At 44.1% G+C, this 13,409-nt stretch overlaps 1 protein-coding gene across 2 annotated transcripts in view; it reads left to right on the top strand.

The window, feature by feature from the left end:
* Positions 1 to 3,210: 3,210 nt before the first annotated feature.
* Positions 3,211 to 13,409, top strand: part of INTS6 (integrator complex subunit 6) — a 47,738-nt gene continuing 37,539 nt past the window's right edge. The window contains exons 1-4 of one of the 2 annotated variants that reach the window (XM_062567046.1): positions 3,211 to 3,227; positions 3,551 to 3,711; positions 3,990 to 4,067; positions 4,611 to 4,760. In XM_062567046.1, the coding sequence (XP_062423030.1) occupies positions 3,601 to 3,711; positions 3,990 to 4,067; positions 4,611 to 4,760 (339 nt within the window). In that variant the 5' untranslated portion in view covers positions 3,211 to 3,227; positions 3,551 to 3,600. Of the gene's footprint in view, positions 3,228 to 3,268; positions 3,712 to 3,989; positions 4,068 to 4,610; positions 4,761 to 13,409 lie in introns of those variants that run through there. The other variant, XM_062567047.1, reaches the window with a different exon arrangement.

Raw genomic sequence — 13,409 nt, 5'->3', positions numbered from 1 at the left:
TCTGATGGCAGCACTAGCCATTAAGACTCTCACATCAAGAGGCTGATACGCACTTTTAAGACTCAGTTGATTATCTTTTTTAAAAAAGAATCTTTCTCAACATTAATCAAATTGGCCAGCTCCCAACAGAAAAGTACTAATGTCTACCACAGGCAACACAAAACTAACCTTCATTCTGCCCTACAGGGGATCTAATACAGATCTAATATAACATGCACAGGAGCAGGAAGGACCAAATGTTCCAAACTGCTTCAAAGATAATAGCAAGAAAGTACGTATAGAATTCATAAAGTGTTTTTGCTTGTCCATTTGAACTGCATGTAAGTTTTGTGCATAAGATTTTTTTTTTATCAGTGGTAATCCCTGGGTCTGAGGGGACTAGGACAGAGTAGCCCACCTGCTTCAGTCCCACCTTCCTCTCATGTTGATAAATCAGTGTGCCTACAGCTTGCAATTCTCATGCCGATTCAGAACTCATGCTGGGTTATGACTGATTCTACCACTAAGAGTTAATGTCTTCCCCCCCCCTCTCTCTCAGTTTACTGGTAGTAAAAAGAAAAATCAAAAATTTCGAATGACCTTCCAGGATTTATGCAAAGTCTCCATGTCTCAGGCTGCCTTTCACAATGACATTCTTCTGGTGTGGCAGTGCTATAAAATGCCTTTTGCTATTTTTTCCCCCTTCTCTTCTCCTTTGGAGAAGGCTACATTCCAGAAGTTTCCCATTTCTACAGTGATCCTCAAGAAGATACATAATGCTTAGCACTGAAGAGTGACTTTATTTTTATTCAGATGGTCAATGAAACATCAGTGACATACAGATAGAGGAAAAGATAGGATGTTTGAAGAATGTACCTATCTCAGAGATTTAAACGGAAGCCAGTTAGAAGCTGACAACAAACTTACTCAACATTACTCCCAAATGAAGCTACTAATCCCAAGGCACAATTCGTTAAAGCAGCCTTTACTTAACAACTTGAATCCCGCCACCTTTGGGAGATGATTACTGGCCCAGCAGCAGCCAGCCTTGTTGAGCTTAAGAGCAGCATACCTGACTGAAGACCAGAAGATACATGCTACTTTCTGTGGAGGGCTAAAGGGACTCCAATACAGATCTGCAGACAGAAAATGACCATGAGCCACATCTCTCCAATAGTCCAAATGTTTTTCTGCATAATGGGCCTTGGCATGCAGCTGGATTCCAGGCCAACCCAGCAATCCAGCCTCAGCAGCACCTCCTGGTTTGCTTCCTCTGACAGCAGGGATTCAGATTAACTGGTAAAACCTGGACCAGAATGGCTTTGCTGCTGGTCACAAGACACACCGCCTCTGCTGGAGCTCCAAAACTGAACTGCCAGAAAGATGCAAGCTGTTCAAGAGCCAGCAGGTACACACAAGCTTGGTCATTCCTGCCACTGCCAGCAAGATCCACACTGAGAAATACTCATAGCAAGAGATGTTACTTATTTGCCAGTTACTGCATTTTATCTGCACAGACTCCAAAGATCAAGACTCTTTCTTTGTCTCCAGTGTGAAGGGCTCCACAGAAGCCTCCTTAGCAGCCTTGAATGGACAACTGAACTGAAAGGAAGCATCCTCACTTCACCCCAGTGCCTCAGGTCAGATACAGCCCCAACTAGAGAGCCAAAATCATCCGCTCGTAGGCATACGAATGCATACAAATCTAACAGAAATACGATTCCCCTCTCTCTCTCTTTAGCCTTCCTAGAAACTACATGCTAATCTTTCATTAATCTTAAAAGAAAGCAAAACCAAAGAGCCAAAACCAGCTGCCCAACAAGGCAGAAATCTTGTGGAAAAGCAAGCTGAATCAATCCAGAATGCTATTTTCATATTTTAAGGAGAAGGAAGGAGCACCCCGGTTTCATACCTGCTAAAGCAGTGGCTGGGAGAGCACAGCAGCTCAAGCTGGGGAAAATATCAAGTCATATCGGAAGCAGAGCAATCTCCTGAACCGATTACGGTAAGAAATGGCTTCAGATTAGTGCTCCAAGGCTAGGAGAGCATAAACAACAGACACAATTGCTGGGGAAAGAAAACCCCCAAAACAGCAACCAAGAGGAGAGATCTTTGCCATTAATTCGTTGGAAACACTCCACAATTACGTGATTGATAAGGAGTAAATCTGGAGCACCCAACCACGGATCAAAGAAACATTAGTGTTGATCTCTGCCTGTATGTAGGGGAAAAGGTCACTGCTAGGGCTAGGCAGCGTTTTTTTTTTTTTTGTTTGTTTGTTTGGTTTTTTTTTCTCTCCTTACATTGAGTGAAAAGCCAGTCTCTGAGAAGTAACCATTTAAACAGCCCTGAGCAGTGTTTTTCCTGCACCCTAATCCCACTGGGGACCACGGGCTAGGGAAGCAGCGGGTGCCAGAGGCCCTAGGAAAGGGGCCCCCTCGCCGGGCACGTTTCGCACCTCGGCTTCCCCGGCCTCGCCCAGGGGACAGCGGCGGCACCTGAACGCTAGAGGAGCCCCGCAGGTACCCCCCCCCCCCCCGCCCCTGAAGGAGCAGGCCCGCTCGCCTTAGAGCGGGGCCCGCGGCAGCGGGGGGCTCCCGGGCCCTCCCGCAGCCGCAAGGAGAGCGGCGGCGGCGGCAGCGCGGCGGGCGGCGCCGCCCCCTCCCCTGTGACTCACCCGCCCGCCGAGCCGCCAGCGCACGGGTCGCCTCCCCCACCCCGCCCGCGCTCTCCGGGGGGCCTCCCCCCGCCCCGCCCGCTACTACCGCGCGCAACGGCCGCCGCGCCCCGGGCTAGCCGCGGCCGCAGCCCCCGCCCGCCCGGTCACCGAGCGAGGCGGCCTTCCCCGCCCGCCCCCCCGCGGCCGCTTTCCGCGGAGCTGCGCCCCTCCCTGCGCAGGGCTATGTCACCCTTCCGCCCCCCTCCCCCCCTGCCCCGCCGGGCACGGCAGCGCGCCTGCGCGGTGGCGCCGACGCGCGCGCTCCCCCGCCGCCCGCTCCCTCCGCGACTCCCGCCGCCCCCCCCGCTCCGCCTTCCCCCGGCGATTTGAATATGCTAATGAGGGAGCCGGCGGGAGCCCTATGGCGCGGCCGAGAGGCGGTCACGTGGCGTGGGGACGTGTCCTTCGGGGGCGGGCCCCGACCTGCCCAGGCTGCCTTAAAAGCGGGCGGCGAGCGAGGAAGCGCCTCAGTCAGAGAGAGAAAGTGCCGGGGTGGTGGGGCTGCGGCTGCTCCGCCTGAAACTTCTGAGTAACATCAACAGGGGGAGGGGAGGGCGGGCGGCGGTGGAGGAAGGTGGGAGCGGGGGGAAGGCTAGCAGCAGCGCAGCCCTATCCGCCTCTCCCTCATAAACCAGCCTGTGTTGGGCTGAGCAGGCCCCTCACACAAAGGAGGGCAGGGCAGGCAGGGCTGCCCCCTTCCCCCCCTCCTCGGGCGAGGGGCAGCGCGGAGGCGCCCTTCCCCGTGCAGAGCACTCACAGCCACTTACTCCTCTCCTGTCCCCCCCCTCCTCGTCTTCTTCTTCTCTTCTCTTCCCCCCTTCCTCCCACCCCGCCCCGCGGTTCTCCCCTCAGCCCCCCGCCCTCTGTCCATGTAGCCGCCTGGCCGCCGGCCCCTCCGCACTATGCCCATCTTGCTCTTCCTGATAGACACGTCCGCCTCCATGAACCAGCGCACCCATCTGGGCACCACCTATCTGGACATAGCCAAAGGCGCTGTAGAGACTTTCATGAAGGTACCGGCTCTGCCTTGCGAGAGGCGGCGAGAGCGAGCGAGAGTGGCTGCGCGGGGAGGGCAGGGGAGGGGGAGGCCGGGCGGGCGCGGGGGGCGGCCGGGGGCGCGGGGCGAGGGCGGCAGCGCGTGTGTGTGCGGGCAGGGAGCGGAGGGGAGGGGAGGGCCGCGCCGGGCCGGGCAGCCCCGCGCCGCTCCGCTCCGGGGGGCTCCGGCGCGGGGGCCGCCCGCCCGCCCGCCGCCTCCGCGCTCACCCTCTCGCTTTGTCCGCCGCCCCCGCAGCTCCGCGCCCGCGACCCGGCCAGCAGGGGCGACAGGTACATGCTGGTCACTTTCGAGGAGCCTCCCTACGCTATCAAGGTAACCCCCGTTCACCCCCCTCCTCCTCCTCCTCCTCCTCCTCCTCCGCCCCCCCCGCGCCGTGCCTCCGCGCCGCCTCCCCCCCCCCCCTTCTCCTTCCCCCGCCCCCCGCGGCGGGCGGCCCGGCGCGGCCCGGCCCGCTGGGGCTCGGGATCCGGCGGCGGCGGCGGCGGCGCTGACATCAACATGGCCGCCACCTCCCCCCCCCGCCCGAGCGGTGCGCGAGCAGCAATGAACTGTGGGGGAAATTCGGCCGAGTTGGGAGCGGTGACAGCGGCTCCGCGGGGGGCCGGGCCCGGGGGGGGGGGGGGGGGGGGCGGTGCGCAGCGCGGCCCGCGGAGCGGCTCGGGCGGTACGCGCGGTAGGTGCGCGCGTGGTTTGGAGCCGCACCGAGCGGCGCCGCGTATCGCCCCCCTCCCCGCCGAGCTGCGAGGCGCCGCGGTGGCCTGGCGTGGTTAGCCGTGCCCGGAGCCCGAGGGGGAAGCGTTAGCCTGTGCCCGGCTCCCGTCTGAGGAATAAGTCTTGTCACGTTTCTCTTTTCAGGCTGGATGGAAAGAAAACCATGCCACGTTTATGAATGAACTCAAAAACCTTCAAGCTGAAGGACTTACGACTCTTGGCCAGTCCCTAAGGACAGCTTTTGATTTATTAAATTTAAATAGATTAGTAACTGGCATAGACAACTATGGGCAGGTAGGTTGACTGTTAATAGGGGGAAAAAAACATAAAATACAAACTTCCCAGAAAGAGCAGTTAACTAGTTGTCCAAAATGGCATCTTCATGAAAAACTGAATATGGTGTTTCTTCAAAAGAAAAGCAGAGTTCAGGTAGTTTGAGGAAATGTGGCAGCTGACTTTCCAACTTTTTTTATTCCAGTTATTCTTCACTTTTTAAACTCTAACTTAGCCTTCAGGTTGACCCTTTCAGTTAAACTTTATCGTTTTTTTTCATAACAAACCCTACGTTTCAGAACCTTAGCTGATAAGCCTGGTGGGATTATGAAAACTTTTCCTTGCATATATAGTGCTGCATAATCAATTAAGAACACTCTGAGAAATGAGCTGCTTTTCTAAAAGCACTGCGTGTTTCAGAAATACCGAACAAAGCATGTCATCTTCAAAATCTTTTCTTGCCAACGGGTTACAACTTTCTCTGAACACCTGTATTTTTATAAACCTGCCTGTTGTATCAGAGCCTTGAAGCTGTGCTTTTCTAGAGCCTGTGGTGCAGCTGTCACTTTAAAGCAGGACATTGGAGTATTGCAACATTCTCTTGCTCAGTAGTAGGAGTTGCGATAAGCCAGTAACTTTACATTAAACATATGCTTTAGGAAGCATACCTAGTTCTTTCTGACACTGGATCAAACCTGGATTTGTTCTGCGTAATAATGCACATTATTAGCATCAGGCAAGTATATCGTACATTTTTCACAGAAGGCATACTAACTTGAATATCCCCATTTCATTTGTTGCTCCCATTCAAAATATTTCTCTCTTGTCCGGGGGTTAGTTCCTCCTCTTGGTATTTAACATGGGTATGTGGTTGTGAAAATAAGTCCCTCCCCTGTCTGAGGACAGTCTCTGTGATAACGTGCACTGTTTGTTTGGGAAGGAAATTCATCTCTTTCACGTTGCATTGTATGACTTTGCCACTAGGTGATCAACTGAGCCTAAACATTTTTAAAATGCCAGTTTAGTGATAAAACTTTAAAAAGGAGAAAAAAAAAGTGCTAGTTCCACACATGCTTTTTTCTCTCTCTGTTCCCATCTGCTGTCATCTTAAACATCTATGTGCTAATCTCTTCTACTTTCCATTATTTTTGGTTCAGTTAAGTGAACTGTACAAAAATTTTTAAACTTTATCATTACTAGGCACACATTAAATACTGGCCCTTTGCTGTTGATGATGTTAAAAATTCTAATTAAGCCTGTGTCAGATAACTTGTTCTGAGTGAACCAGTTGTGCTCAACTACTTAGTCAAGTGGGCAGTTGAGTTCATGTCATGACTGTTTTGACTGGTTAGTGTTCATTACTGCAAATAGCTGTTCTTTTGTCTGTATAGCAGTGGCTTTTCCTTTGTCTGGTTTGTTTTGATTACCAGTCTCTCTCAGGGCTTGAACCCATCCCTGCTTATGTATTTTAGTTGCTCTGTTCCACATGTGGAACAGATTGTTGAAGAGCTGCTCAAATGTGCAATCAGGTGACTAGATGCTAACCTTTTTTAGTGCCTACAATAGTAGATGGATTTATAGCAAGTGCCAGATCATCTGCTGGAGTCTCTAATTCCCATTCTGGCCTTACTCATCAAACTTGCAGGTTTTATAAATTATATTAAATTTAGGAGCACTTAACTAATCCTTCAGCACTTATGGGTTGAGTTTCAGTGTGGTGAACTTTCCTCAAGTTCACATTGAGGAACATGCTTTTTTAACTCACCATTGTTGATATTACTTTTGCTCAAGATAAATATATATTTAAACATACATGCTATGCGAAACTTAAGAATTTAGGATAATAAAAGTGGTCAGAACACTCAATTATCTTTGAAATAGTTTCCACTCTGAATGTAAGATACTGATTCACTTGTTTTGAAAGAGCCTAAAAAATTAAGACCATAGAACATTAGATTGTTTACTTAGCCAAAATACAGTGGACAGAGGTGTTTGAAGAGTGATTATCTTAGAATAGGAGGAAAAGCTAGTTCTATAAAACATAATATTTAGATGATCTTAGGTGTAGTATTGTGTAAAATAATAAATATACGCCTTTATTAAGCTTTTCTTTTTAAAAAAACTCTCTGGCTTTACATCTTTTTACTAATGTGCTTATTTTTGATGAATTGACAGGCCTCTAACATATTTGCTGAGATCCACTTTTGTTTCTCATATATGAATTGTAAATCAGATTTTTAGTATACTTACATATGACAAGATATGACACAAACTTGGTGAGATTGTCTGGTTATGCCATCCAACAGCATGATGTCTTATCCTCCTGCTAACATGGAACTGTGTGTTTAAATGGCAGTGTGACTCATTACACTTGATTTCTTTTGAAGTAAACCAGAGTTCTCCATCAGCTGACTTTCCTGAACAAGAGTGATGGCTGAATGGTCATTCTGAAATTGCGGAAAAGTTCCTGCTTCATATTTTCTTGCAACACTAATGTGCACATCTTTAATACGAGTATTTCTATTTATCATATTACTTTTTCAGTAAATAAGTACTGACTCAGTTGCTCATGATGATTGAATTACCAACTGTACAGCTGTATTAGCTGACCACAGTCCACATTCAGATCTTAAAGGGACACTGTCAACACTTTTACATTATCAAGAACCTGGAAGATTTTTTTTCATAAACCGCTTCTCCTTTTAATGCTGTAGTCTTTAAACCCTTTGTCTTATCAAGGATTGTTAAGATCCATATTTTTGTGAAGATTTTTGTCTTTAAGCACATTAATTTCACTAAGCTCACTATTCTATCACACAAAGCATTGCACTTCATTAGCCCAGTTTGCACTTAGTTAATTGTCCTTTTTGTTATGTTTTCCCTGGGTCAGCTTCTCCATTGGTTTGGGTACTCTGAAAAAACAAGCCTTTCACTAGCAAATTTTCCATCCTCTTATAATACACTGGTGCATCTTGCAGCTATGACTTGCTCAGCACGACATCTGTAGTCAAAATTTCCCTGAATATTTTTATGAATGAGGCAGACAACAAATGCAACTTGTAATTGACAGAAGGGTTAATACTGATATATGTGTTCCTGAAACTCTTACTTCCACTGAAATGAAAAGCATTAAAAACATAGTTTTTATCTAATACCTCAAAAAAGGTAAATAAGTGGTTGAATTGGGCCACCTATATACTGAACTTTTTGTAGCTTACAGTAAAGCTGCTAAGGCTGAGCTATGAAATTAAGGTAGGTGAAAACATGCAAAGGACCAGTACAGAGGTATCAGAACTTTAATCTGATGTCTGTTTGAAATAGCTAAAACTTTGCCTCTCTTACTGTCATATTGCATAGAATGAGGATAAAAATGTACTTATTTGAACATATTTTCAAAATAGTTATCAAGCTTTTTTGTATTAACTGACAACTGTACCTTCAAATTTTATTCAAGATGAAATTTCCTTTTAGTATGGGGTAGAAACTACTCTTGCCAAAAGCATAAGCTCTTTATCTGAGTGGAGTATCTTGCACTTCTTGAGAATCATGATTATTGATATGGTAAAACTGGCTGAGCGATGAGTTTAATTTGATAAAACAGATTTCATGTAACAAAAGCACATGCTGAACAGAAAACTACAACACTACCGTAATCCAAGTGTGCTTGGGATAGATGTTTTTCCTTCACAGTGATGAATAAGCTACTCTGAATTTAAGCTAATATAAGAATAGCGTTATGAAGGCTTACAAGTCTGTGCTCAGTCTGGTGGAGGTCTTTTTCCTACAATGCATGTCACGTACATACAAAACCATGACTAAGACATTTTGAAGCAAACTAAAGTCTAAAGTGGAATTCAGTAGAGTAAGGATATTCTGAGACATTAAAACTGCTAAGGGCTGGACAGTTGTTTTCCTGACCTGGAAGTTGCAAGGCATACTCTATATAATGTCCTTTTTTTTTTTTTTTTTTTTTTTTTTTTTTTTTTTTTAACAATACACTTTATCCAAGGCTTTTATTTATATTGTGTGTCCATCAAACAGTCTAAATTTAGGTTATTTGCTACAATACAGTTTTCTCTGAATGTGTGATTAAACCCATTTGTAGCTACAGTAACAATATTGCTGATGTGTTCACACAATAAAACTTCACACTGGTCTGTAGAAAGATCAGCATGTTTTGATGTAATGGCAAAAATACTACCATATTTCAAGTATATATAAACAACATGCTTAGGAGATCAATTATAACTGTATTTGTAGGCACCCTTAAGCTTTGATTAAGAAATAAAAAAGCATGTTTTTTAGACTGTTTAGATTTTAGCACATAAGCAAGGAGTCTAATTTATGCCAAAGGTCTGCTGAAGTTAAGAAAAAAAGTACGTTATATATATATCTTTCCTTAACATTGTGTACAACAGTGATAAATTCTGTTTAAATAGTTGAGTAGTTTTATTTTCTGATTGGTGTTTTGAGGATTGTTGCTGCAATTTGTTGCTTTTGAAAGTTAAAATCCCTCAAGTGTGACTTTTGTCTTGGCATTTTAGGGTGATAAACACTGCACTGGAATGGCTTGTGTGGAGTGTACATCCAAATTTGGAACCAAAGTTTAGATTAGCATTTCCTGCTTTGTCGTGCTGGCACTGTTGCACAAGCAGTTTGCTTTTCGTGTTGGTAGAGGCAGTTCTGCACTTTCTAGAGCAGATCTTCTCCTGTCTCTTTCCCCTTCCCCAACAAAGCGAAATTTCAGACAATAGGAAGCAGCATAGCAAGCTTAAGCATGATAATGGTCACTTTTAAAAAGTGTTAAATTCTAATACATATAGCAAAGGACGTTCATAGTCTTCTATTTTCTATGCAACAGAAATGGTCTTAGTGTAAAACCTATATAGTTATGTCAAAGACTCATATGTGAAATGCTGGTGGAAGTCTGAATATTTCTCACCTCCTTCATGATGAGGAGAAATATTTAAATATTCTGTTTCCGAATTTATTTAATCATTTTTGTGGCTGTAACCTTTAGGTATGCCATCTGGTCCAATCCTTCCTTGAAATATTTAATTTTTAGGTAATTTGTTTCATGGTATCCTCTAATGAGAGTCATTGCAAGCATTGTTGCCAGTGTCTTTATCACATCTGGACGTGGAACTGCATGCTTTTCTGTGAACTTTTTTACTCTGGGAAAGCTGAAAATCTTAAGAATAGTAATCACTTCAAACTTGTGTGTTCTTAAGCTCATCTGGTTCTAATCCAGCATATCTTTAAAGAAGAATTAAAAAGTCAAAGCAAGCTTGCACAAAATATTTTTTTTTCCTGATGAACATGATTGGTTTGGAGTCTCCTTCTTTGGAGATATTCAAGGCCCACCTGGATGCAACCCTGTCTAACATGCTCTAGGTGATCCTGCTTGAGCAGGGGGGTTGAACTAGATGATCTCCAGAGGTCCCTTCCAACTTTACTGATTCTATGATCTCATGAGTCTGTTTCATTAACAAAAATAAGGGAGGAACTTACTCCTGTTTTAAAAATCAAAGGTGTTTTGTCCATTTTGGTTCTTTAAGTGCTCAGTATTTAAATAAAAGTTGATTTGGAAGGAGCATTACCTTAATATGTTAGTGGTGGCTTTGATTTTAAAGATCAGGTGAGGGCAGTCATGCTGCCAAAGCTTAAGCAGCTGATCTAAGTGTCTATCTTTGGTTTATTCTTGGCCTCCCTGAATTGTGAGCAGACCTCAGCAAACTGAGGGCAGTTGGAAGTCCCAACATTGTATCTTTTGCTCTGACATATTATCTGGAGAAACTTGCCTGCCTCAGTTCCTCAATGACCCAGTAGATATACCAGGTTTCTTAGGTGTTTAAAGGTAGGTGGCCTGTAGTTGAAGTAGTCTTGATATCCATTTGCACTTAATCACAGTCAAATGTCAGGGAGGCAAAGAAGCAGAGCAAAAGCTTTTATTTATGTTTTCATCATGGCGGGGAAGATTAAACCCTATAGATACAGAGCCCTGGGATCTCGTGAAGCATGAATCTTTGTTTTTTCTCCCTAGTGTCTACATCATTATATTTCTCTTTAAGCTTGTTTTCACTTATTGAATAGGTACAATTTGTAAGCCTTGTATTTCTGTTGTAGATGGTCCATATGTCTTGAAGTTGAAGGGAGGAGGGAAGAAGTGTTATTTGTGTGTACCTGTGACTTGTCTTATTCAACAGAGGCGCAGCTGAAATTGTAATTGTGTTGCATGAGAGTTATACTTGCTGTTACTTTTTTCTTCTTGTAATACATTGTGTACCTTTAACAACAGAATGAGTCTTACAGTTCACAGAATATTCCCCTCTCTGTATCTCCCACTTAAAGAACACATTAATGTTTGTTTCATGCTGTGATTTTTAGCATCATATCATGTGACTGTATTTTCCAAGTTGTTTTCAGCTGCTCTTTATGCAACAGAGCAGAATTTCATACGATTTGTGATCCTGTTTTAGTGTCTGGCTAATCTAGAATTCTATCAAAATATGTGGTTTGCATTGCATGATCAGGTTGTTAGTTGTCCAAAGTGTAGATTAGTCTCATTTCAAGAAAAGTTAGTACTTCAGATAGGCGAAATAACGGTAATTTGAGTATTTAGGATAAATCTTTGTTGTGTATCAAAAGAAGGCAGACTAGCCAGTGATCCAGCAGATATTTCCGATGATTCTGTAATATGTATCTATGGTGTCTCTAAAAGATACCAGATTATTGTGAAGTGTTTCCTACTCATCAACATATTTTTGCTGTCATAATTCTGAATGTTGATAGCAAGTAGGATTTTAAGTTCTTTAAGATATAAAGGCAACAATGAATTAAGATGGAAAAGATGTGTTTAACAGTTCTAGTACTGTGAAACTGACCCCTAACGGATGAGGTGCTTCAAAAATGTATTGTACAGGCAATTTCAGTCTTATAGTAATGAGAAATCAAGTGTTTGTTATCTGAGCACCTGTTGTTCTCATTCTAGAGATAGTATCACTGCCAAGTTAATTGACTTGCCCTAGCTTACATAAATCTACAGTCCACTGTAGACCTAAGCCTAAATTTTTCCAGTGGGAAACTGGGTTAGTGCCTACAGCTGAATTAAAGCAGGCAGGTAGGAAGTCACAGACTGCAGGACATGATATCAACTTTAATCAGGCAACTTCAATGAGTAAGATTGGGAAACTGAATAGATAAGATTTCTGGTTGTGTGAGAGATTTGTTGTGTGATAGATTTGTTAATATCTCATCTGTAGTTTTGCTAAAAATGGGTGGTAATTGTGAGTCTTGCAGCACTGCAGTGGTAGATAACTAGAGTAGTAGATAAATAAAGTGTTATGTCTAATTTAGATCTATGGCTTTAACGTTGAGGTCTTCTAAAAAAGACTGATCTGGCAGGAACTGTAATACAGATTGTGTGATTTCTGACTATAACTGAAGGATGTACATATTGAAAATTGTGCTTCATATGTGCTTGTTGACTTGACCAGGAAGCCTTTACCTGAGTAATCACGTTTGGTGTCTGTCTGAGTAGATGTTTGGTGTCTGCTCAGTGTAGCCACTCACTTTCTTTAACTTACTGTTTTTTCTGTCTACATGTAACTGCTGCTGACTGTGGAGATCAGTGTGTTAATCTGATTCCATCCCATGTGGTAATGTTTGAGGATAAATGATCTGAATATGCTGTGCATTTTGTCAACGTCTCCTTTAGTCAAAATACTACATTTAAAAAATCCAGCATATTTGTCACAGGAATTAAATTAAGACTGACATACTTGCTTTTGTTAAAGTGTACAGAACATGAGCAAAGTGGCTATCTCTTTCCACCTAACACCCAAACCCCAGGGTCTTTGAATCCACAATGTTGGTTTGATTCTATTCATCCCTATTTGTAAGACAGCTAAAGTGATATCCATCTTCTAGCTGTCTGCTCTGCTTCACTCCTGAGCTTATGGCCCCCACAAGAGGTCAAAGTTGTGTTAAACTTGAAGCGAGTTGTGACTGTGACATGAAATTAGAGTGCTGACTGATTGAGATAGCTCAATATGCTGGACTGTGAAATGTGGTGGCTGAGAATCAGTTTTTAACAGTTAAGTCAATCTGGCTGTAGCGGTGATAACCACCAGGAGAGAATCATGGTGGAATATTGGGGAATATCGGATGTCCATGCATCGACATGCCACCTTTAGGCTACTTATCGGTACTCCAGGTTGATACCCCACCTCCAAAAACAGGGGAAAATTTTGTATGCAGCCCTCTCTCCAGCTTTTTCACCTTTTTTTTTTTTTTTTGTGAAACTTTTACTGAAACTTGTCCTTCTCCAGTATATGGAGAACACAGGCCTGGCTTAGCAATATGAATTCCATTGCTTGAGCCAGGACCAGCTATGTAAAGTCATCACTCTGAAGCAGAAAGGCTGCAGTAATTAGAGACTTGATCCAAAGCCTGCCAAGGTCAATTATTTTTGGAAGAAAACATTCAGAAATATTTTTAGGAAATATGACCAAAATAATCCTGAAAGCCAGATTCTTTGGGGCTGACTTAAAAAATAAAGTTGTTATGTTTGGGTCTGGTTTGGTTATTTTAGCGTTTGTTTTTCTGAAGTTTATATAAGCACAAATATAACCTATTTAGCAGCTTGCATTTGCTTAATTCAGCTACATA

This window comes from Rhea pennata, chromosome 1 (assembly GCF_028389875.1).
Source record: "Rhea pennata isolate bPtePen1 chromosome 1, bPtePen1.pri, whole genome shotgun sequence".
NCBI classification, from domain to species: domain Eukaryota; kingdom Metazoa; phylum Chordata; class Aves; order Rheiformes; family Rheidae; genus Rhea; species Rhea pennata.
Note: the sequence above shows the minus strand (reverse complement) of the source record. Positions and strands in the feature narration are given on the sequence as shown.